This window comes from Petaurus breviceps, unplaced genomic scaffold (genome assembly GCF_028583685.1).
Source record: "Petaurus breviceps papuanus isolate PSGF00001 unplaced genomic scaffold, PetGlider_PUasm1.0 90763, whole genome shotgun sequence".
Lineage (NCBI taxonomy): Eukaryota > Metazoa > Chordata > Mammalia > Diprotodontia > Petauridae > Petaurus > Petaurus breviceps.
Genome location: NW_027187340.1, coordinates 13,440,026 through 13,466,975, shown reverse-complemented (window position 1 = coordinate 13,466,975; position 26,950 = coordinate 13,440,026). Strand labels below are relative to the sequence as shown.

The following is a 26,950-nucleotide window of genomic DNA, read 5'->3' as shown; positions in this document are numbered from 1 at the left end:
TAAGTTAAAAGATACTTACCAAATGGTTGTTTGAGGGGTAATGTTCTTTTTGGTCATAATTGCTTTTAAAGACACTCTATTAAAATAAAGAAAAGCTGTTTATTCCATGACAGTAGAGGGGAGTGACTATCTGATAAATTTCTATTCCTTGAAGTACAGGCAACATGATATAGTAGAAAGGGTGCTAGACATGGAATCAGAAGATATTGATTTGAATCACTGCCCTGGCATTTACTACCCCTGTGATCTTGGGCAAATCACTTAGACTCTCTGAACCTGTTTCTTCATCTGTAAAATGAATAGACAGGGCCTTAGAGGTCATATGACTCTATGGTCTATATAAGTATGTAAATAGGCATATGAGTTTATAATGTCTTCTCGGTTGTCATTTTTGTGGTTAAAAATAGTGTTTGTGGTATTTCCTTTTTGAATATTGTCCTTTTTTTTTTTTGCTATCTTAGAAATTGTTTCCTGAGTCCCTTTGAAATTATATTTCCCCAAGCACATATTTATTTGTTGTTTAATGAAATGCAGCTCTTTTTCTCAGGTTCATCTTCCTAAGTGCCAGATGCTATTTCTTTGCATACTGAGGTGGTAGAAACTAAATATAATGGCTTAACTATTACCATTAATGAGAGTTAGATCACAAGAGGAATATTGTCCAGTCTTCCCATTTGAGTTCCATCTTCCAATTTCATGAAGAAATTTCCTCACAATAATCTTGGTTGGGTTATTTTCCTGTCAAACTTTTTACTGGTTCATTTTTTTCCCCAATTGCCTGTTGCTGTTTCATGAAGTAAGATATTGCTTATTATTTTTTCCTGCATGTTTTACAAATGAACTTGTATTCTAAATTAGGGTTGCATTTGACTACTCTGTCATTCTGTTTGTCAAAAAGATTGAGTACCTTTGTTGAGTTGGTTTCTGCGCTCTTTCGCCATCTTACTCTTTGTATTGGTTGAACTTTTCTAAGAAATAGTAGTAGAGTTTTTAATTTTGTTCATTTCCCATTTTTTGGAGTCAAAGTCTTGTTTGAACAGGTTGGCTTCTTCATGAAGAAGTTATGAAGGGATATGGATAAGAAGTATATCGGGTAAGAAGGAATGGATAGTTTTTGGTCTATACTGCTGAATGGGTAAGGTCATAAAACTATGAAAGTGAAAACAACCAATTTTTTTTCTTTCAAATAGACCTCATTTTAGGATTTAATTCATATAAATAGGGTATTCCCTTTGTATCCCCTAGTATGATGTACCTTAGGGGTTATTATATTTGAAAGTTACAATGTAACTCCAATATTGAGTTTTGAACTGTTGTTTTGGCGGTAAGAAAAATTCAATTATGTTCCCCCACTGCTCCTCACTAATACAAACACAAACTTTCTTGGAATGACACGTCACAAAGACTACCTAAAGCCTCAAAGGTAATTGATAATTAAAATCATTCAGTTTTGTGATCAACAGGATTTCTTCCCTAGCTTGAGTACAAGAAGCATTTTAATTATTTTAAAACAAAAACGCACAAAGAAACCAAAAGGTTGACAGGATAAAACATAAAATTTATTATTTTAAAATCAAGTATTTTTGCACCTAAAAAAAGTACTTTGGTACAGGATAAATTACAAATACACATACAAAATAAATGTCTTTGACTTTCTAAATCACATCAGACAAACTTTAGCCATTCAAAAAACAAAGCAAACACAAAGGTTTCTCACTGTAACTACATCTACATGAATGGTAACATAATAGTGCAATAAAAACCTCAGAAACTGTTAAATTTATAAATAAGAATTCTAAAACCTTCCATCTAAATTGACTTAAGGCTACAAAGAATGGCCAAATTGTAGCTAAGACAGTTGTTGAGCCCTTCCAAAAGTTTGTTTTTTGTTCTGTTTTGTTTTTTTCCTGCCAGTTAATGACTGACATTAAACATTTAGGCTCAGTCATGTACCTGTACATCTATTTATAACTCATTAGTAATTTATAACTCATTGGTAACTCAGAGTTCTAAGTATATCTTCTGGATGGTACATAGTTGAGAAATTCATTGTGTCACACTCAAAAATCTTTCAATATTAGGAACATTTTGAGTTCCTCACATATTTGAAATGCATGACTCACTGATATTTGTCTTGCCAAGTTTCAGTTTTTTTCCATTGAAATGATTCAGTCAAAAAGAAAGTAGGTTGCCCAGTTCCTGAAGAATACTTTCCAAATTCTAAACTCATACATCTTAATGGGAAAAGAAAGGGGGAAAAGGACATATCAATAAGGATTTTTTTTCCTCTCAGTATTGTTGTCACTGGTTTAATCATCATGGTCAACATTTTGCCTCAAATCTAGTGACATAAGGAGAAAGGGAAGGGGGTAAGATTTTCAAGTTCATATAGACTCCCCAAATTATCCGTATCATTGGATAAATTTTAAGCAGCATGTAAATTAAATAGTTACCTAAGTAAAACAAAAAGTAACTTGAAAATTCAAAAGGGGAATTTTATTATCTACTCCAATATATAGCCTGCCTCTTCAAATAGGTGAAGAATCCAATATTTTATTTCTTTTCTACTTATAATTTTGGGAAAATATGAACTTTTTTTTCTCTTAGTCTAGATATAAATAATTAAGCATGACAGAAAAAAATTTTTTTTGAAGTTGTATTTTCAGGGATACAGCCAAAATCACAACTGCACAGATGGGCCTATGTATGAGACTTTTTCTCTACCAAAACAGTGACATTTGGTATCTACATATATTTTTGATTCATAATGTAAGATAGTGGGATCACAATAAATTTCTTTTCAAAACAGCTTTATGCCACCAAAGGTCTACAGATTAATTTCTCAGCATGAAATCATCCACAAACATATCTGACCTATTACTGCCTCACCAACAAATAGTTTTTTTATTTTTAATTTTTTGCTTTTTTTGGGGTGGGGGAGGGAGGAATGCAGGGAAATTGGGGTTAAGTGACTTGCCCAAGTTCACAGAGTTAGTAAATGTTAAGTGTCTAAGGCCGAATTTGAACTCAGGTCTTCCTAACTCCAGGGCCAGTGCTCTATTCACTGAGCCACCTAGCCACCCCAACAACAAATAGTTTTTTTTTAAAGATTTAATCTCTTACATTTCATTCTTAGAGGCATCAAACTACAGTTTGTAGGTAAAAAAAAGTCTAGGGGTCAAAGCAAGATCTTTACTAGAAAGAAAGGGTGCTAAGTTCATGTTATGTGTCACAAAACCAAAATGACACAGACCAAAACTCCAGATATAAATTCCATGCCAAATTATATGTTCTGTGATACAAATGTGCATTATGTCCCAATCTTTAATAAACTAAAATCTATTAGCACCATGAAAAAAGAAAATATGTTCACGTCAATGCAGTCATTAGCAGGAAGAAGGGTCATCTAAAAAATCTGCAAATTCTTGGCAATAATGACAAAGACAGAGAGAAGTCCTGACATTCAATAGGACATTTGCATTGATCATTTTCAAATTGTTCACTTTGGTTGGTTAGTTTTATACTGCTTCTCATGATTAGTATGTGAAAGTTTTCAGCTCTGGAGACTTTTCCAGCAATTATTTCTCTCAAAGCACATAATCTGTTAATTATCACTTTTCGACCCTTTACTCATGAGAGTGGCATAGAAGACATACCTTCTCAGCTGCACAGATGTACTCAATGTACACTTTTCAACTTATTTGTGTAGAACACTTGTCCGAATGTGCTATGTTTATAAGAAAAATTTTTTTAATTCCCCTGTAGCTTATGTTAATTTCAATTATTTAATACTAATTAAAACCTTTCAAATAAATTTCACAAACAGGATTAGGGATGTATATTTTATATCATTATCAATAATATATTAGTAGAAATAATGTTTTTGTTTTTAAAAAATGGTTTCAAAGAGCTGAAAAATAAAATCTCCAGATGGTTTTGTAATATTGAGAAATCATTCTTTCCCAAATAGAAAAACAAAAAACAAAGCTAATGAAATAATTTATTCAAGGTCTATAGTCAGGTGAGGTTGAAAATGCATCCAGGCTCCATGAGAATTAGGTCCAAATTATTTATTAAATTTTAAAATTTTTCTTTTTCTTTTCTTAAAGAATTGTACACAACAGAAGTAAACAATATAAATTGAAATTGATTATAGGCATTTTTGTTTTATTATCTATATGAGCTTTAAGTTTACTCATGACAAATAGGCCTTTCAGTACAAAAAATATTTTTCAGAAATCTGTCTTCCAAAAACTTCATAAAATAGGACCCAACAAAAGTATAAAAGGAACCCAGAAAGAGAAGAGATGTCTATTGACAGTAAAATATATAAATCAGGACATATTATAAATTCCTGCAAATGGAGCTGGGAGCAAAAGCTACTAAACAGGCAAAGGACAGAACAACAATAAAAATCCTACACAATTAAAAGGCAATGAATTCTGATGAAAGGATATTCAAGTGCCGTGTATATTACAATTGTATACCTCCTAAACAAATCTCTGGGTGTAAATATGCCCTTGGGGGAGTTTGAGCTATTTATTTTTATTGAAAGAAAAATGCAGACAAAGACATCTAAGGTGATAATTATTTTTCTTTCTTTTTTTTTTTAAAGCAATCGGGGTTAAGTAACTTGCTCAAGGTTACACGGCCAGTTATTTCTGGGTGTGGTGCTAAGTATCGGAGCACAGATTTGATCCCCAGGTCATCCTGACACTGCAGCCGGTGCTCTTACTTGCTGAGCCACCTGGCCGCCCCTGATAACTATTTTTCTAAATATATGTACAAGTCAAGCCGTAGTATTTCAGTATATCTCTCTTCATGAGAACAGTTGCTGGAATAAAAAAAAAAAAACCACAGAAAGCATTCGACAATTGATTCATTCTTCTTGCAATGTTCAAATACAGACTTCAAGTCTACTTTTACCATTTGCCTCCAAAGAAGTTAACACAATCAATAATACCATTGTTATCTGGTCTATGCAATTCAAAAAAAGCATTCCATCACACATTTTGAATGTTGAAGAATAAACAATATTATATTTTTTTTAATCATTTAGACTGAAGCTCAAGACAAACAGGCCACCTCAGTTTCCACTTTGAGGGTAGCAAAAGAAAAGGATTTGGCTTCTGCCATTCTATCCTAAAAACTTGGTTTTAAAAGGTCGATTCAGAAGTTAGTTTCATATCATCTGTTAAAATGCCATCTCACAAACTGTTAGCTTCATCTGTTTTCTGGATTTTATTATGCCCAATTACTTATTCCCATAATTTTTTTTTCACTGTTGATATGCTCGAAGTTGTTCCATGAAGCCAGAATTTGGGCATATAGCAGGTCTTGCATTTTTCACCAAAGAAAAGGCACTGGTAAATGTGATTTCTTCAGTACTCATCAGGAAGCCAATTACAATTGCAGCAGCCCTGGAGACGCCTGCATTACAATGAACAAGAACCACTCCATCCTTCAAGAAAAAAAATCCATGTTCATTTGAGAAACATTATCAAATTCATTGCCATACCATTTAGAATGATCATAAAGTACAGTATATATAAGATCTCTTCTTGGATTATTACAATATAATCCACCATAAACAATGTTTAGGAAACAATCCTCTAGAGGGACATGTAAGTGTTCCCCAAATCAGTTTGGAAGCCTAAAACTGTGATTGTATCTTTTTTTTTTTTTTTTGTACCTTAGTGATACCAGTAAAGCTAGTAATAGTATCATGTTTATAAGTAGCAAAAAGAATATATCAGGAACATAATAAGACAACAAAAGTCCACTAAACAAAAAGATGAACCCTGAAGCAAACTAGGTTCAGTAAGTGTTCCTGAGGGGGGGGGTGGGGGAACTACTTAGAGAAAAGTCATAGTTTTGAACTAGTAGCTAAAGAACAGATGCTTTTCCCACTAGACTGCATTTACTTTCAGCTACATTCCTGACAACTGTACATCATACTTTGAGGACTATTAAGTAACTTTAAAATAGCGACCAAGAAGTAAACAAATTCTCAGTAAAATTTAAAATAGAAAAATTGTGCAGCTATATTTTTTTAGTTTTTTTATTCAAATTATTCTTCAAAAGTGTATCTGATCAAACATTTTTATTAAAAAGCTGGGAGACAATGCAAAGATCTACACAAAGGAGAATTTAAAGAATTCAAAGGCACAAAAGAAAATAATTTACTATGTCTCATGATTCTATTGAAATCCCAATGGAAGAGGGGCAGCTAGATGGTGCAGTGAGTAAGAGCACCAGCCCCAGAGTTGGGAGGACCCGGGATCAATTCCAGCCTCAGATACTTAATACCCACACAAAAAAGAACTGACTGTGTAACCTTGGGCAACATACTTAACCTAAATTGCTTTAAAAAAAAATTCCAATGGAAGGGAAGGAAAGAAAGAAAAGAAAAAAGTAGATTTTTTTTGGTTTTAAATCTAGATTGGAAGGAGTTAAAGACAATAAGATTAGACTTCAGTGAGAAAAGGGGGGGGAACAAAAAAGCAATAGAGAGGGAAGAGGATGAACCCTATCTTTATTATGGTTAGTCAGAAACACCATGCAGAAGATGTGAGAATAAAGAGACTAAAAGTCAAAATAAGGCTGAGTATTCCAGACATATGATTAATCTTAGGGCTCCTTTGCTCTTCCCACATGGTTATTTCATTTTGACTGTATGGTTCTTTCTAAAGACTGTGAAGTAAAAGGTCAAGCATTTTATCAAATTGAAATATTTTTAAATGCTAATATGTTAAAAAAAATTACATTTAACACCCAAAAAAATCTGTTTCTGCCTTTATTTTTCTTACAATTTCTAGTACTAATAAAATGGTAGGTTCTAACAAAGAGATCTAAAAGATGTACATCATACTATTTTGAAACAAGTACTCAAGTTTTAACATTAGTAAAATAGTGAATAGCTGCATTTTTAAAATTTAGTGTGTCCCCCCTGCCCTTTTCTTATTTTTTTAAATCTTCTATTTGGTACCTGTTTGAACTCAATGTTGTCACAATCCTCTTTATAAACTACAAGTATTTATAAAATTAGCAAAGTACCTCAAAATTATTTAAGCTTATGAACTAAGGAGAATAGTGACATTAAGAGTTTGCAACAATATGAAATGGAAACTGTAACTAGACACTGAAATGAGGTCAATAAGTGAAAAACGTTTCAGGTAACTTGCAAAGGATACTTTACAAGTGAAAAGAGACACAGTATAAAACAAATGCTGATGTGGGTTTATGCTATCAATAATGAAAGTGATAGATCTGATGGTACAGCCTTGATACAGGTTGGCCAGTCTTGCACTTTTTAAAAATTAACGATCTAAATGAAATGTGGTACTCTGTAGTGACAGAATAGACAATATTCCTGTCACTACATTTTCTGATCTGAAATGAACATCACCTGTTGAGAAAGACTATTTAGGATGACAATAACAAGAGAGTTTAACTATGAGCAAATTATGAGCGGTATATTATGGAGTAATGTGTAATATTTCTTTTGAACCCAAATAGGAAAAAAATAGAAATAAGCTTGCAACTAAAGAATTACTTTTTGCCCCAACCTAGGTTTTTAATGGTGTAGGGAACTCTGGGGAAGGAAATTCCCCAGATCAGTGCAGATTAGCAACTGTTCCACAACTTCTCATAAGGCACAGAGAGATTAAGTACTTTAATCCAAGACCATAAAAATCAATTTAAATGTGTCACATGTAGTATTTGAACCCAGATCTTTAGGACTCTAAGGCCAGCACTATCCAAAAAGCTTGCTGTCTCTATTTTTAACAGTTTACTTTTCTACAGACTTCTGAATTTACTTGCATCTTACTTTTTCATCCTTCCTTTTGGGTTCCCATTCTTGAAAGCACTTCCAATGAGAAATATTGGTTCTGTATTTAAGACTACAGAATAAGGATAATCACTTATATAGTATTTTTCTTTCAAAAAGTTCAAAGCACAATATGGGTTACTAAGAGAAAACCTTTCACTTCATAATCCATAACACAGTGAGCATATAGTATTATTATCCTTATTCTCCAATATATTCTCTTTTCAAAGGTCATAATGAATCCAGAATTCAATTAGATAATAAGTTCCTCAAGTGTAGGGTCATGTTATATATTATATTATTTTAATTCCCCAAAAAACACTCAGTACAGAATTGTACAAAATGTTAGTGTTTCATTAAATACTTAATCATTTCCTCCAATGTTCAACTCAAACACTATCCCCTACGTGAAGTTTTTCCTTGATTTCTCTAGCTGCTAGTGCCTACCCCCATAACCACTTTGTGTTTATTTTGTACACACTTATCTATGTTCATGTTGTCTTCCCCTATAGAAGGTAAGGTTCTTGAAGACAGATATTGTTTCTTTTTCCATCTTTTATCCCTAGCACCTAGCACAGAGTAGTTGTTTAATAAATGCTTTTTGATGATCAATGGATTAGAATTCTTAATTTTACATTGGAGACTAGTAAAACTGAACATAATATTTTTCCGTACTGTTTTTGTTTTGAGGCACTGAAAATTAATGTGCTGATGGTATGTTTTTTAATTATAGCCAGCTCTTGATTATGTATGTTGATAGAGGCAAGCATTAATATGGACAATCCAAAATGGTGATAGAAACAACTTTTTGCCATATCAACATCTGAGTCAGAGAGGTATAAATATTAAATACCAAGGGAGATATAGGAATCTGAGGCAATCTGGGAGATTTTGAAAAGTAGGACAGTAAATTCAACACACTTTTTGTAATGCCCTATGATGCTTCTATAAACTATACTTCTAAAATGTCTGAACTTATGTCCAGAGTCAATTTGCTCAATCAATTCTTTTTTTTTTTTTTTGCAGACAAGTAAAAGGCCAGGTTGTTTTTGGTTTCTTAAAAGAACACCAAAGTATTTCTGACAAGGTTCTCATTTCTCAAATATAGAGAGAGCTGAGTTAAATTTAAAATACAAGTCATTAATGTTTAATGTGAAGGTATTTGTAGAACCTATATTGAATTGCATACCATGGGAACAGAAGGAGAGGGAAGGGGAGAAAATTTGGAACTCAAGGGATTGTGGAACTGAATGTTGTAAGTGAAAAGTAATTAAATATTTTTTTTAAATCCCACTTTAAAAAAATACAAGTCATTCCCCAATTGATAAATGGTCAAAGAATATGAATAGGCAGTTTTCAGACAAAGAAATAAAACTTATTTATAGTCATATGAAAAAATGCTCTAAATCACTATTAGTTAGAGAAATACAAATTAAAACAACTCTGAGATACCACCTCACACCTATCAGAATGGCTAATATGACAAAAAAAGGAAATGATAAATATAGGAAGAGATGTGGGAAAATTGGGACATTAATACACTGTTGTTGGAGTTGTAAACTGATCCAACCATTCTGGAGAACAATTTGGACCTATGCCCAAAGGACTATAAATCTGTGCACACCCTTTGATCCAGAAATACTACTGCTAGTTCTATATTCCAAAGGCATCCAAAAGGGGGGGGGGGGGGGGGGAAGGATTTATTTAAACAAAAATAATTATTGCAGCTCTTTTTGTGGTGGCTAAGGATTGGAAATCAAGAGGATGCCCATCAATTGGGGAATGTCTGAACAAGCTGTGGGGTGTGTGTGTGTGTGTGTGTGTGTGTGTGTGTGTGTGTGTGTGTGTGTGTGTGTGTGTGGCTGTTATATGTGATGGGGTATTATTGTGCTATAAGAAATGACAAGCAAAGATGACTTAAGAAAAACCTGGAAAGACTTACATGAACTGTTGCAAAATGAAGTGAGCAGAACCAGGAGAATGTTGCACACAGTAACAGAAATATTGTATGATGAAGAACTGTGAGTGACTTAGCTAATTTCAGCTAAGTGATCCCAGACAATCCCAAAGGATCCACAAAGAAGCAAACGATCCTCCTCCAGAGAAAGAACTGATACTGTCTGAATACAGACGGAAGCATGCTATTATTCACTTCCTTTCATTTTTTGAGTTTTCTTATACAAAATTATTAATATGGAAATGTTTTACATGATTGCACACATGTAAACTATATTGGATTGCTCATCATCTCAGGCAGAAAGGAAAGAAAGGAAGGAGGGAGGGAAGGATAGAATTTGGAGCTCAAAACTTTTAATGTTAAAAATTGTTTTAACATGTAATTGGTAAGGGGGATAAAATATCATTTTAGAAAAACACCAAATAAGTATCTGGAGGCTGGATGATTATCACCTCTGTGGTTTATTTTCATCTTTTATTCCTCAAGTCTTCAAGTTTAAGTACCCTATTAGACTGGGCAAGTGTAGAGGTAGAAAAAGCATACTCACAGAGCTTTGTAAGACTACAGCAAAGAAAGTTCAGGAGAAATGGAGAAAAGTTCAAGGAGATAATAGTCACTAAGGTCTATCATACTGTAAAATTGGAAAGGTAGTTTTAAAGGAAGATAATCAGTGAGTGGAAATCAAGAATTATCCATTTGCTCTACAACTGAGTAGGTATTGACTTTGGCCAAGTCACTTCCTCTCTCTAGTCCTCAGTTTCCTCATCTGTATAATGAGCAAATTAGATTAAATAATCTTTGAAGTTTGTTCTAGCTATTAGACTTCATGACTCTATATTCTATAGCTTAAAACTTGAACAGAGGATAAGATCCACATCAGGGAATAATAATTATCAGATTCAAGAATTCTAGAGTTAATATCAAACTTTTATTTAAATAAGTCAGCTGGACAGATTAGAAAATATTTACATTGCAGCATCAAACCAAAACATGTATTTCCTAGCACAAACAAATGATCTCAAATAGAAACAGAACCTGTTGCTTAAAAAGAAGAAATTTAACCTTAATGAACTAGATAAGCCACCATAATTCACAATTTAATGTCTCCTGTCCTATTTTAGACTTTACTCTATGTTCACCCTGTAGCTTTGATATCTATGTTTTGATAATATTGATAAGTGTATTTCTTCATTTCACCCCCCTTAATATCTATATAAGAGTGCCAAATTATAAAGCTATACACATAAGGGACTAAATCCTGCTTTATCATCAAATGGGAACCAGTAGTTGCGTTACTGTCATGGAATCAGGGAAGAGGTTGTGATAAGTTGGAAGAGCTACATATGCAGCTGTAATCATTTTATCAACTTGCAATGCGTTTACTGTGGCAATGGCTGCAGCAATTGAGGGGCATTGAAATACATGTTGCCCTGAGCTAAATTTTTGTCAATATGTGGATGTAAATATTGATGGCTCCTCCATGTTACATTCTTCAATTACATCATCTTTAATCTCTGTATCCCAGACAAATTCATCTGTTTGAGGGTTAAACATATTGGAAAGCTGGAAACACTGTGTTGCAAGAGGTTGCACAGAAGCAGCTGCAGCTAGAGTTGTAACCTCACTCTGTTGGGACAGTCTGTTTTGTAAATCACATACAGCTCCAAATGCTAAAGATCCACTCAGCTTTTTTTTCTTAGTATTTTTATCACTATACCACAGGAACCTGTGGCTTTCTAGGTCCTTGAATACAGCTTTTTGACTGAGTCCAAGTTTTATAAAATAAATCCTTTTATTACGGGGATTTGTTCTGTAAAATTTGGATTCAGTCAAAGAGCCACACTTGAGGACCTAGAGGGCCACATGTGGCCTCGAGGTTGCAGGGTTCCCCACCCCTGCAACATATTTGAGTGGCCCCTAAAATCAATGATAGCTCTATCCTTGATTCTTTATTCCAAAGGAATCAAACTAGGTAAGTGGTTAGACATGGAAGTGAAAGGTAGATTTCTTCCATTAGGCTGAATGTTAGAATGGCATATTGGATAGAGAGCTGGCATAAAAGCTAGGGTGCCCTGGGCTCAAGATCTGCCTCTGAAATATACTATGTGACCCTCAACAAGTCACTTAATATCTCTGTGCCCCTAGTAACTTTCTAGGACTCCAAACTGTAAAGAAGGTGCTACTAACCTGTACTGACTAAGGCAGTTTAGTCACTGAGAGTTCCTTATGTCAATCAAATCACAGGCCTAGTTTTTCTACCAGGTGTGGGGAACCTCAGCCTCAAGTTCATATGTGGCCTTCTAGGTCCTTGGGTGTGGCCTTTTGACTGAAGTCTAAATTTTACAGAACAAATCCTTTTACTAAGGGGATTTGCTCTGTGAAGTTTGGATTCAATCAAAGGGTCACACTTGAGAATTTAGAGGGCCACATGTAGCCTCAAGGCAGCAGGTTCCCCATCCCTGCCAGGTCTATCCCTTGCCTTAATGTTACAGTCCTAAAGCTGTAATAAAATGCTTGAAGAGCAGTCCTATTGTCTTCAGCTCTGAACTAGAAAGTTTTCTTTATTGATTCTTTCCAACTGATTACCATTAAGTAAAGGAGATATGGAAAATCATATTCAGAAGATTTTTAAAATTTTTTGCCAGTGCTTAACACAGTGCCTGGCACAGAGCAGGTACTTAATAAATGTTTATTGATTGATTAATTGATATCCAAGAAAACCTAGTGCAAAGACTAGTGGATAAGATATTATATAATGAATTCCAAATCCCAATCCTACCAATTACTGCACACTCCAGTAAAGTCACTTTGGTTCTCTATAAAATGGATGTTTCACCAACTACAAACTATTCCTACCACTCAGCCCTTTACTTATTTAATATGAATTTTGTAAGAAGAGTATGCTCACAAAAATGATGCCCTATCAGAAACTGTTATTATGGGCAATAACCCACCTTGTTCCCTATCAGAAACTTGACTTGGATTCAATACAGTATTAATATTCAGTTAGTGAGCAGAAAATTGAAATACTTATATTAATATTTTCAGTGGTTTTCTTGGTGTCAAAATGCAGCTTCAATTCACATGTACAGTACAGATCCCAGTAAATCCCACATTACAGCAGACTAGTTCATAAATGTAGTTCACCCAACATTTAGTTCCCAGAGTGTCCTGAAATGTTACATTTAAAAGCAAAGATTCTCTTTTCTTTCCTAAAGTGGTGAAATAGTCCTATTGATAAACACACTATCAGGCCTAAATAAGACTCTGTAATAGAGTTAGCTTGTTCCTGTAGTCCAGCTATCACAAACTTCCAAAGAAAAGTTATCTCTACATATTTCAATTGAAGAATTTAACATACTGAGACTTTCACCTCTTAAAGTTCCTCAGAAGAGTATGGAAGAGAATTAGATTAAATCTAAAAAAAATTAGTTTATGGGGGAGAAAAATGCGATGGGAAGCATAAGAGAGAATCATTAGGAATGTGGATGAATTAAATATATTGGAGAAATCTCCATAAGTAATTCATTTAAGATGGGTGCTATTACATTTCTTACTTTTCTTTGATGAATTATGCACCAAAATAATAATAACCAACATTTATATAGTGCTTTAAAATCTGTAAGCACTTTACAAATGCTGTCTTATTTAATCCTCACAGAAACCCTGGTCAGTTGGTGCTATTATTATCCCAACTGGTAAACACCTGGGGCAGGATTTAAACTCAGATCTTCCTGACTCTAGATCCAACACTAATACTGCACCACCTAGCTGTCCTTACCTTCAATTTGGCTTCTTCAATGAACTCAAAGCATTCTGGAAAATAAGATATGATATTGGTTTCAGGGAGATCCAGGATAGAAACGTTTTTATATGTAAAGTCATTGAGGAAAGCATTTTCAACTCCACAGGCAACATTGAGAATATGAGTAACCTAAAAGGAAATACAAAGATAAATTTCAGAACTTGTGGACTTTAGAAACACAAGATAAGCCTATGTGAATGAGTTTCTGAATTTCTACAATGAGATATCAGACCCATTAAAAAATTAGTAGGTCTTGAACCATCCTGAAATGGATAAGACAAAATGTGTCAAAAAATTTAACTACCAAAAAAAACCCAAGGAAATAACTTAGATAACTATTAACCATACCATAAAAACATAAAGGAGTACATATTCTATTTGCCTAAAGGAATAATATTTGGGGGAATAAGGGAATATTTGTCTTTACCCTACTCATATTTTCTTCTTATATCCATACTTAACCATACATTCACAAAGGAATGTACTCTCCCTAAGCTTTCAATTATTGCCCATTTGTCAGGTACTTTAAATCTATCCTGGTTTCCCAGGAATATTTTTAAAGAGGATCCAAGACCCTGCCTAAGAAAAAGTCAATACATTGTTTATTAATGATAATGAAGAGGGAAAGAGATCACCTTGGAACCTTGGAAATTATAAACACCAATAAGAGACAATATACTCCACCTATACAGAAAAGTCAGACTTATTCCCATCATTTTCCCAAACAATTGTATTAAAAAAAAAACCTTTTGAGGCCTCAAAGGTTCAATGGACCAGGAAAGTGAATGATAATCTCAGGAAAATAAGGGTTGAGAGAAATAATCATTAAACAGCTGTCAACCACATTATTATCATTTGGTAGTCAGTGATCCTTTACATTATCGATCTAATCTCTATGACAAACATTTTTTAATTAGAGGGCAGAAGATCATTATGATATAAACTCTCTTAAAAGTAAATTTTCCCTGTAAACAATCATGACTTGTGGATATAATGATTTGTACATGGAGTTATAAATTTCAATCATCTATGAGTTTTGCTCCTACTCAAAGAATTATTTATTATTTACTTTCTAAACTTGTACATTTATTTCTCTCAAAATTCACTCACTAGCTGTCTCCTGGAACTGTTTACCCTTTGATTCTTAGGGGAGTTAGGCAAAGCTAATACTACCAAGTCAGTATATTCCATTAGTTGGGCCTTACTGAAGAATATACGTTTACCACTTAATCAGTTTAGTTCCTTTCTTGAAATAAAGGATAAGGGGAAAAGTTGTCACTGACTTCATGTCTTCAAATATGCCTATTGAAAGTACTTTTAATAAAGAGTTTTGGCACCTAAGACATTCACTACTTTCCTAACCACCTTGTAGAAGGTGGGGAGAAAGAATGCCAAAATCCTTCTTTCTAATCTTCTCCTTAGGAAAGATTATACAAATAAGATCAAAGTGGAGAAAAAGTAAAAAAGGGGGAACAAAAATATTTGGGGATAAAGTTTGTAAAGCCCTCCCTTTTCTCCTAGTCCCTCTACTTGTCCATATCCTATTCATCCATTAAGTTTCAACTCAATGGGGCAGCTAGGTGGCGCAGTGAGTAGACTGCTGGCCCTGGAGTCAGGAGGACCCGAGTTCAGATCTGACCTCAGCCACTTAACATACACAAACAAAAAACCTAGCTGTGTGACCCTGGGCAAGTTACTTAAACCCAACTGCCCTCCAAAAAGCAAAAAATAAAAAGATTCAATTCAAGTTCCTTTGTCTATGAGACCTCTAAATATTCCAAACCACAGTAATTTTGCTTTCTTTTTTCTCCAACTGAATTTCAAGTCAGTCACACAATTCAACCATTACATGTATGCAGTCTTAAATCATTCTCTTATTGTTCTATGTGTTCTAGGCTTGTAGCCCCCAAAAGACTTAAAGTATCTAAGGATCTATCCTTAGTAAATGGTGTCAGGTACATATTGCACACCTGGTAAATCATGAAATCACAGATTTAGAAGTGAAATGGGTTTAGAAATTATCTGGTCCATCGTATCATTTTACATATAAAGAAACATGCCCAGAGGAGTTACATGACTTTTCCCAAGGTCACACAAGTATCAAAATTTGAACACAGATCCCCTAATCTCAAGCTTATTCATATTTGATTAATTAATAAAGGAAACATTAAGGAGATATATCCTACTCCCCAAAATATAAATTCAAGGAAATGGTTTGTCATATAGAAATCCCTGAAAATTACTTTCCTAAGGGCAAAAAACATAATAGAATGGCACTATTTTATATCAGAAATACCAGGTTTGAATTCTGTCTCTTCCACTTACTAGATGTGGGACCCTGAACTTGTTTATTTTTCAGTTTTTATTTTCACTCAACTTATTTATTTTTCAGTTTCCTCATCTGGAAAATGAGGACACCACCAATAGCTCTGTTTACCTTACACAGTTAATATGAAAACCAAATAAGGTAACATAATGGAAAACATTTTGAAAACCTGTTCAGCATTATACAAATATACATTATTATTTTATATGTAGGACTACTGGCTTTGAAATGTGACATGTAGAAAAATCACCCTAGTCCATTTCCTATGTCATTCTTTAATTTCTCTGGAAGCTTCCCAACCAGTTCTTCAGACCCTAGCCCTACTTCCTTGGTTCCAATGAACCACTGGTGAAACTGGACATGGAAGTTAACAACATCGTTTTAAAGAATTACTCAATCTGTTTCAGTGGACCAAAATTAAATTAGCATCACCAGGTTTAAAAAGAGAATAAAAATATGCTAATTCTCATTTATCACTCTCTAGTGAAAACTGTGTATTTTCTTAAAACTTTGTGTTATCCTATCATTCTGTAGATATACTGATGGAAGCAATACTTATTAAAATTCAAACAAACCTCTTTTCCAATAAGTCACAAATTGAATGTTTAAATAAATATTTCAAATTCACTTAAAAAGTCTAAAAATGACCAGGTTCATGAATTTCATAGTTGTTCCTTCTTATTAGAAGATCCAAGTTCTAACAAAAATCTAAAACTACAAATAAACACACAATTAAATATATTTAGATTAGGCAGGCAAATTTTAGCCACATTTTAAATAATGTTAAAAAATTATTTATGAAATTCTAGAATTTTGCCAAATGCTGAATAACATACTTTTTCTTTATGTAGATGTGAAACACTAATGGAAATGCTAAATTTTAGGCACTTTTTACCTTGTGCTTTTTCAATGTGTCTAAATCATGAGCAACATCTTGTGATCCTGTAAAAAATAAACATAAATCATATTTATATAGTGAATGTTTATGGATATTCTCTTCACTGCACTATCAGGTATGCAGTATATATGCCTGATTATTTCATGCTGCAGTTGAGGAAATTGAGATGCAGGGTAGTTATGTGACTTGCCTAAAGTTGCAAAGCTAGTAAGTATTCATATCAGTTGGTATACAACAATAATTGCCCTCATTCCCTGTGCTTCAAGGCATTAAAAATATAACGAAATAAGCTTTGCTATAATCCTATTAGGTCTTCACTTGTATTTAAAGATGGTAAAACTATGGACAAGTGTAGCGCAAACACAATATTCACAGCTCCAGTGGTGATTGTAAATATGCCAGCATAGTTCCCAATGGCAAAATATAAAAGATTTTCCATAAAGAAGACAGAAGCAAAACATTTATTCAGACACCAGAAAACCAAATCCCAGTACTAGGAAACTGAATCCATCATAGCATAATAGAAGTTAATATACCATAATACCACAGAGAGCCACACTATCCTTTAGCCTTCCCACAAGCAAAACACTCACAAGCCTAGCTGTCTCCCTGGCTGCTTCCTCTCCTCACTCTAGCTCTAACTGCTCTGACTCCCAGCTTCTTGTGGGCTCTGCTCCACCCTTCACCAAACTCCTACCACAGGTTCCATGTGATTACATTCAGCCTATTAGGAGGTAGAGAAAATCTTCAAATCAGAGAAGGTCTTCAAATTCCTTTAGGCTTATTAAGGGGCAGGAAGATCTTCCAATTACCATTACCATTACAGCAAGAATATAAAAATTAGGGTGAATGTGGATGCACCTCAATAATTAAACAATACTTTGGGCAAACAAGATTTTTAAAAAATCCTTCTCTATTCCCATATCTACAAAGAGGGCACTTGACCTAGGTTGGCACATAGTAAGAGCATAATAATTTTTTTCCATTATTTCCTTTAATCATTCATTCACTTTTTAAAATTAGTCTTCAGTATGTATGTACTTTATATTTCTCTTGGCTCTTATATGTCAAATCTTCTATTAATTCAGGTTGTTTTGTATTTTTTAACAAAGTCCTGAAAATCAGGCAATTCATTAAATATCCATTTTAAAAAATTCAGGATTATGCTTGCTGTTCAGTTGGAACCCCAGTTCTTTTGCTCTTTGATACATAACGTTCCAAGACCTACGAACTTTCAGTGTCACTGTTGCTAGGTCTTGTGTGATTCATTCATTCACTTTTGGCCTCCTGAAATGTGGCTTTATGCCATCTTTCCTATCTTGTCTTTTCACTGCTTTCTTTCCTATTAGAACACTCCTTCCAATTTGTACTCCCCACATACTGTCTTCCTTCCTTTTGCATACTTGCTCCTCCCTATATGAAATATTCCTTCAGCTCAGTCTCCTACTGTGGAAACCTACCATTTCTTCAAAGCTAGGATCAGAAGTAACTTTCCTTAATCTAGCTTTTCCTTAACTCCTTGACAGATGAGACTTTTGTCATCTGTGAACTCTTTTAACACTGTCTAAATACTTATAATCTATTTGGCATTAGGGTTATTTATGTGAATGTCACAATTCTGCTAATAGATTGTAAACTCCTTGTGAGCAGGACTGAATTTATTCATTTTTTTTAATTCCCTCTTAGTCCAGACTGCAAGAGTGGGAACCTGTAGCCCCAAGGCCACACGTGGCCCTCTAGTTCCTCAAGAGCCAACCCTCTGACTGAATTGAAACTTCATATAACAAATCTTTCTTCTTTGTGATTCTGTCAAAGGGCCACACTTAAGGACCTAAAGGACTACACGTTCCCGCCCCCCCCCCCTCCGCCCCCCAGTCTAGAGCCTTGCACATTAGATATTCAACAGCTATCTGTTGAATGAATAAATTAGTTGTAGCATCAGACATAGTGAATCAATGCTGGCAGATTAGTCAACCACACCCTGGGCTAGCCCCAGGTCTATATCTTGTATTCTGAAAGGAAATTTTCCTGCCTAGTACAACTACAAGATTTTAGCTAATTCTAAGGAGTCTCTGAGAGAGTTTGGGATTTTGGACTGTCATCATGAATCTGAAACCCAGAGAGACTCTGAACCTATCCCCACATTTGCATACTCTGAGGTGTTATCTCAGGAACTTGACAAATTGGCTCCAATTACTTAGCTAGTCAGAACAGCCAACTTCAGACAATTTGAATTTTTTACAACAGCCTAGGGCAGGAGAAACATATAAGCTTTATTTTTGGAGACTTCTAAATCTCATGCTCTCCTGAAATGGAGCCCCTTTTATAGCAACAGTATTTTTATTCTTATTTGATTTTGCACACAAACACTTTGATTCACCCACATTTAACTTATCCTTGGTTTCAAGGGAAGAGCAAGTGTTCTTCAAGTCCCTACCTCCACTGCCAGCACCCAACTTCTTATTTCCTTTTACATTTGAGAAAACAGGAAGCTGTCTATAATATGGCTTTAAGTGGCTGCTGGCAAATCCAGGTTCCTTGCACAAGCATAAAAATGGAATAGACAAAGAATGCCTTTTCTGGGGGTACAAGAGGTGTAAACGCAGTGCTAATAACATCAGTTGAGCAGGCTGCCAACCTTTTCTTCAACCCCATCCCCCTGACTTGGGTCTTCCTTGATCTCTTGCACAAAAGATTTGTCTGAAAATTGGGGTTCAAAGAAACTAAGTGAAACTTGGTGATTTTATAAGGTACTATCAAGATGTATTTGACTGGTCTAAAAATATCTAACTTTCTCATTCCTTAGCCACTACATTGGAAATATTTTATTTCCTTATAAAGAAAAACACAGAAACATCACTTTGACCAAATTACAAATAAAAACTTATTTTTTGCAAATATATGCCAAAGGAAAGGCAAGAAATATTTTTAGCTTTGGTTCCTCTATTTTGAAAGTGGCCTCTGGGGCCTATTTTGACTTTAGTTTTTCTATGCACAAGAAACAGATGAGACTTGGTTCTGACATTTTGCCTTTTACAATCATGAAAGGAGAATATAACTTGAATATAAAAATACAGTATTGAGTTCAAGTTTGTTCTTCCCAGAATCCCTAGAAACAGATCCCAGTTTCTATCCTATTTTAAGGAACTATTTTTTTCAGCAATGTTGCACTCTGAATGGAAAATTTCCTCTGACTGGAGGAAAAAAACCTAAACCATTCCAAAATACTAAACTACAACTAACCAATAAAGAAATAAATAGCCTCAGTGACCTGACAGGCATTACAATGCTTACCCTTTAAATAAAATTATCACCACCAAAATAATTCATAAAAAAAGATAGTTTTAGCTTCCAAGAATAAATTATAATTAAAAAAAAGAAAAAGAAAATGAGGGAAGGGAGAGAAGAGTGGTAAAGAAGCATGTCTCATTTCTAAACCTATCTAATGATCAAGGTAGGAATTTGAGTAATCCTGGGGCCACAGGATTATAGAGGTGGTGGGCCATGTTTGAAATAATGGCCTATTTGCATAAGTATTTCTGAATTAGGACTCGTTCTAATTTTTTTTAATCTTAAATATTTTATTTTTTTCCAATGACATATAAAGACAATTTTTAACATTGATTTTTTTAAATTTTAAGTTCCAAATTTTCTCCCTCCCTCTCTCACCTTTCCCTTCCCTGAGGCAATAAGCAATCAGATATAGGCTATACATATATTATCATGCAAAACATATTTCCATATTAGTCATGTTGTGAAAGAAGACAGAGACCCAAAGGGGAAAAAAAACATGAAAAAATAAAGAAGGTAAAAAAAAAAAGAATAAATTAGAATTAATGAAGTTAATGTTGATATATCTGCCCAGAAATAATTTCAAGTCCTTTGGAAATCTCAAATGTTTAATTTGGTTGACATTTACACTGAATGGGGATTTTTTTTCACATCAACCAAATATATTTTTCAAAAGTAAATTTTTAGGAGAGCAAGACAGCATTTATTATGTATACTATTCAATTTCATATCTGTGGACAAAAAATCTGATATAAAAGAGTAATAATTTCAATCATATGACTATAATTCATAGGGGAAATATGGCATAAAAGACATAAGTGAAGCACATATAAGGCCAGCAAAGGTAATGATTTAGTCATATAGTGAGGTCCACGAGTCCAGCAGTTGTGCTTTGGCAATCTACCCATTTACTACGAAAGATTTCCAGATGCTCTTTACTGACAAGAAGACAAGAAGTTCTGAGGGATGAAAAGTTGTAAAGGGGCAGAAGAAGAGATAATACCAATGAGACCCCACATCTCCAAATACAAGTTATCAGTAATAGAGGCTATATCTGACTTATAAAAGAAACAAACTGACACTATAGATTCTGAATTTAACATACACCCCTTGATAAGGTACAAGAAAGAAGCTGAAAGTTGCAAGAAGCAAAGTCAAGGCAAAGAGAAATGAGTGCTCCTTTTGGGAGAACTTTGGGAACAAATGAGCTATTCATTCCATACCTGAGGCCCATCAAGGAGCAAGCTCAGGGAGTCTAGCAGAGAACCCCGTCCAGCATAGATAAGGAACTCTGTAAGAAGCTAGCCCAGAATCTGACCAACCTGCCTAGCCCAACCAGTCCAGAAGAGATGCTATGCCCTATGAGAAGCTAGTACAACCTCTCTGTGGAAGGACTAACCAGGGATGGGGAGCCTGTGGCCTCAAGGCCACTTGTGGCCCTCTAGGTCTTCAGTGTGGACCTTTGACTGCATCCAAACTTCTCACTGATGCCCTCCCCTACAGTGGACTTCATGAGGATTCTCTGGAGAAAGGTAAATGAGACACCACAGTTCTATAGTTATAGTTTGGTCACATGTGTTCCCTACAAATATGTCTCACTACCACTGTACATTAAGTCTGTACTCACTCACCTCCCATATATTCTGCGCATATTTGTGGGAGAGAACGCCACAGGTTTGGGGGGAATTATTTGGGGGAACACTTTTGCTATGCCATTTGACTCCTAAAAATGAGTTTAGTCTACTGCTTGATTGTTAATGGGAAGAACATCCAGTGGTGACTCTGGAGCTACAGTGTTAGTAGTATTCATCTACAGAATTACCTCTAGAAGCTGATGAAGCAGTTGTTCCTCTGGGTACCCAACCTGCTAGTAAGAGTGTAAGTTTCAGGGGAGTGAGCCCAGAGTGGATGCTATAGAACTATCATCTGGGAAAAGTGAACTGAAAAGTAGTTCTCAAACAGAAGTATAACCAGTTGGAACTATCTACAGGGTGGTTATCACAAACGATGATAGCAAGCCCAAATAAGGACATAAAGAAAATGAAAAAGGAACTTATGCTGTCCAATGGAGATGTACTTTTGGGAAAAAAAAGTATGCACTTTTACAGTTGCTAAAATGTAGACATAAATTACTAGTGGTCTCCAAATGTGTTTTACAAAACAGAAATGAAGAAAAGTAAAGACCTGCTAACATTTCCTTATTTCATGGGAGCTTCGTGACCTCTATAGCATTTGACTCTGCTGATCACCCTCTCATTCTTAGATATTCTTTCCTCTCTGTAGCATTGTTCTCTCCTGGTTCTTTTTCATCCTCTCAGTCCTTCCCCTTCTGTGTGGATATACCCCTGGGTTTTCTCCTGGGCCCTTTTCTCTTCTCTCTCTAGGATGACCTCATCAGCTCTCATTGGTTTAACTATCATCTTTATGCAGATGATTCCCAGATTTAAATATCCAGCCCTAATCTTTCTTCTGAGCTTTAGTCTCACATCACCAATATATAGGATATATCTCCAACAGCATGCCCCATAGATATCTTAAATACAGTATATCTAAAAGAAAACTCATCTTTCCCCCCAAACCCTTCCCTCTTCATAATTTTCCTCTTTCTATTGAAGACACCATCTCTAGGTCTGAGGCTTCAGAGTCATCTTTTATTATTCACTCCGCATGATCCCCCAAACCCACTCAGTTGCCAAGTATGAATTCTATCTCTACCATATTTCAAATCTTCTCTCCACTCAACAGTCGCCACCCTATTTCAGCCCTCTCATCTGGACTATTACAATAGCTTCCTAATTGGTCTCCTTGTCCTTTCCTTTGATCCCTTTTCCACATGCCAGTTATATTCCCAAGGCATAAATCTAATCTACTCAGTTAAAAATTTCCAGTGATTTCCAATTGACTCTAGTATAAAATGCAAACTACAGTACTCCATTTTTCATTCACAATCTGCTTCCAGTCTCCCTTTCCAGGCTAACTGTACATTCATCTCATTTCTAATTCTACATTCTAGGCCAAGTGGCCTACTTCCTGAATCTTCAAGGATCATCTCAAGGATAGACAGAATTTCAAGGACAGACCTTTGAGGAAAGACCACCTAAGGTCTATTCTAATTCTCCCAGTACCTAGCATCTTCGCCCTACCCCAGTCAGAAATTACTTTGTATATATTGCTTTGACTTATCTGGATTCATACTATCTCTCCCTAATAGTATTTAAGCTCTTTCAGGAAAGAAATATTTCATTTTTGTCTTTTCATTTCTGGTATGTGTCACATCTTTTTAGCCAAACTTGTGATTTTATTAGTGTAGGAAGTTCCTAATAAGGAAACTACCACTATCAACACAGATCAGCTAGCTCCTCTAACATAGTCTCAGAGTTGTCTGGACCATTGAGAGGTTAAACAACTTGCGCCAGGTCATATAGCCAATATAGGTCAGAGGTAAGACTTGAATCTAGATCCTCTCCATTCACGCCACTTCGCCTCTTGCTTCACATGTGTTAGACATATAATAAGTACTTACTGAATCACTAACTTATTGAGCAAATCACTTACCCTCAGTATTCTCATCTGTTAAATGAAAGGGTTGGTTTAAATGGCTTCCAAGTTCACTCCTAGTTTTAAATCTATGACTCTATGATTATACTATTAATTTATTTGTTCAAGGGACTATATATAATTTCTTTAAAATACAGCAGCATGTTTAAGGCATCAAGTAAATATTTAATCATGTTTATATAGATAACTTGAAAAAAAAAGTTCTCTTTTGATGATTATCTTTTGATGGCTTTCCAACTCCGTTACTCCTCATTGAAACAAAGCAAACCAGAAGTTAAAGTTGTTAACCAGGATGTAATTCTGGAAGCAGGTGAAGGTTAAAGTTGGAGAAATAAAATTAGAAATAATCCTATGCCACTAAAATAGGGAAAGACATGGTCAGGAACTAGGTTGTCCGTTATTCATGAGACAAGGCTTCTGGGATAAAAGGAACAAGCTAAAATAGGTCATGTATGCCATTGGAAAGGGATGGCAGAAAGTAGTTCATAGATCATAGGAACACAGAATCATAGATTGGAGCTGGGAGGATCTCAGAGGCCAACTAGTTGAGCACTATCATTTTATAGACAAGGAAATTGAAGCTCAATGAGGTTAAGTGATTTGTGCAAGTAGTAAGCATTAGAGGTGGGACATAAAAGACAAATGAAGGCAGAGGCTGAAGAAGACAACTTTGATGAGATGAAAGGGAACATAAAAGGTCTTGTCTCAAGGTTCTAGAATATCCTCATCTGAGCATAACTGCTTTCATATGTCCATCTAGAACAAGTCCAGACAGTCAAAAATAATGCAAATATTAATCTGTTTTCTTCTTGTAGAAAAGAATAATTTGTTAGCTTAATTAAGACTTTGTGCCTTCTTGCCATTTTATAAAATAATTCTACAAAGATGTTTATTAATGTAGGTCTTCCAAAAGTATTGCAACACTTTGCAAGCTTCTTGTTTTATTTTTACCAAACAGGTAATTAAACAGCTTGGTGAATAGACATCCTTGGGAAGAGTGAATTAAAAAAGTTATATTCTTTTCTAGTCATGGTAAGGGAGTCTGGTGAACTCCCCAAACCAGGTTTATGGGAAATAATAAGCTTGAAAGGTTTTCAGCCAAGTCTTCTTCACAAAGTAATTTTTTTTCCTCATGGGGCTACAAATATCAAGCATTGTTGATTTATGAATTTGAATTTATGAAATTGAATTATGTTTTCAAATATTAATAAAGGAAAGGGCTTTGTTGGGCAAAGTGCCCAAGTGACAGTAATACCTAACTGAAAATACCACCTTATAGTTGCATAGAACTTTATACCTTTCAAAATACTTTTAAATTCTTCTCCTTTTATTCTCATAACAGCCCTGTGAAACAGATGATAAGGAAGGTATTATCAATTCCATTTTTCACACAAAGGTACTGCGGCCCAGAAAAGGAAAACTCACAAAAGTTACAAACAAACTAGTTACGGAGTAAAGCAGGGCTTTCAAATTCCTATCCTAGTATGCTTCTCTCTACAGATTCTCTATAACTGTGGTCATATCATTCAATAAACCCAAATTTTCAATTTCTCTATTTTTTAAAAGGAAATAATCGAGATTATTTTCAGTGGTTTTGACTGCTCTAAGTAATGCGTTATTTGAAACTATAAAACAAAAAAATGTATGCTGTTAGTAACTTATAGAAGTAGCTATGGGTCAATTTAGTCACGCAGGCAATTATTTTTTTTTTTTAATACTAGTGGTATGACTCTTTTCCTACTTACCTTTTATGTAATGGTTAAGTGATAGGAAAGACAAGGAATGACCAAGAACAGAAGGCAGTGAAGAGAAACAAGTGCAGTTCTACATGACAGAGCCCATTTCTTAAACCTTAGAGAAATAGCCACAGTGATTGTATGTAGTCACAACTGTATGCCCTTAGCATCACATGAGCAGAAAGGCGAGTCACATAAGCGCATCATGGTGAATTTCTGTTAAAACTTTTCCCCCTCTATTTACATACTCATTTTCCACCTTTCATAAATATTATCATTGAATGTAATGTTATATATATATAAAGAATCTACCTCTCAGTCACTAACATAAAAGATCAGGCACTGATCAGGCATTAGGTCAGTCAATACTTTTGATTATTTATGGTTCAAATAGGGTGAAAGCAACATAACACTTATTCCTATGCAAGATGTGAAATACTATACCATGACCTTACCAGGGATAACAGATTTAGAGCTGGAAGTGACCTTGGAAGTCACTGAGTCCAACCTCCTTATTTTACAGTAAACTGAGGCCCAGAAAGTGATTTGCCCAAGGTTACACAGATAGTAAGAAGCAAAGACAGCATTTAAACGCAGATCTTCTGACTCCAAATCCAAATTCCAAATCCACTGTTCCTCTTATTGTTGTTATCCTGTAACAACTTCTCCTAAACCTGAATTTCTATTTAGTCTAATAAACTAAAAAAAAAAAAAAAAACCAACTTGTAGTGCTCCCTGCTCAATTTGAGGAATCCCTCCAATTAACTTGAGCAAGGGGCTTCATCTAGTCCTCTGCTTACAAATAAATCAGCTGGCACATTTTCCCTATTCATTATCAATTTATATCCATCCTAAGAAACTGGGAAAACAGGATGACAACTTATTCATATTATAGCTACTCAATAGTGTATATATTAGGGCATGTGCTTCTTACGAATAAGTGTACACAGGGTATGAAGACTGGCTTTTGCCGGAAAAGTCTGTTCATCTACAATGAATTCTAAAGTCCAAATGCAAGCATTTCAACTTTCCAATCGTGTAGCTGATTCCAACCGAATTAAGGATTTCTTTTTAAATGAATAAACAAAATGATGACCCTGACTCAGGAGCCAATACATATACTCACCCAGCAGCAACCATGGCTTAATAACACCAACTTGCAGGTCCAGGCTTAGGTCCTGCACATAACCACAGCCACCCCCACTGCCAGGCTCAACTTCTTCCACAACGTGAATTCTGGCATCTTTCCACGTTTCTATAATTTTTTTCCCAGTTAATGTTGTTACCCTGGTGCATTGCTTCCTGAGATTAGTCCGGGAGAATGCTCTAATTTCCTGGTTAAGGGAGTGCATTACATGAACAGACGCTGGTAACAAATAAAAGCAAATCTAAGATGTACAAGGTGAGGCTGATCTCTTCTTCCTTTATCACACAGGTAACAAGCGCAACACTAGTTTCTCCCTCCCCTTCAGATTCTAGCAGCAGCAACTGGGCCAGCTGACAGCACCAACAAGCCTCATTTTTCTAGAGCTAGGATGCAACACAGCT

General features: G+C 35.0%; 1 protein-coding gene across 2 annotated transcripts; it reads right to left on the bottom strand.

Moving 5' to 3' along the window:
- Positions 1-1,537: 1,537 nt before the first annotated feature.
- Positions 1,538-26,950, bottom strand: DUSP19 (dual specificity phosphatase 19). 2 transcript variants are annotated; one of them, XM_069068590.1, is made up of 4 exons: positions 26,529-26,950; positions 16,815-16,861; positions 13,570-13,722; positions 1,538-5,461 (listed from the first exon to the last, which is right to left on the bottom strand). In XM_069068590.1, exons 1-4 carry the CDS (start codon positions 26,752-26,754, stop codon positions 5,279-5,281), a joined length of 609 nt encoding a protein of 202 aa, XP_068924691.1. In that variant the 5' UTR covers positions 26,755-26,950; the 3' UTR covers positions 1,538-5,278. The 2 variants fall into 2 exon arrangements, with proteins under 2 accessions (XP_068924691.1, XP_068924692.1); XM_069068591.1 differs by lacking the exon at positions 1,538-5,461 and adding an exon at positions 9,802-9,951.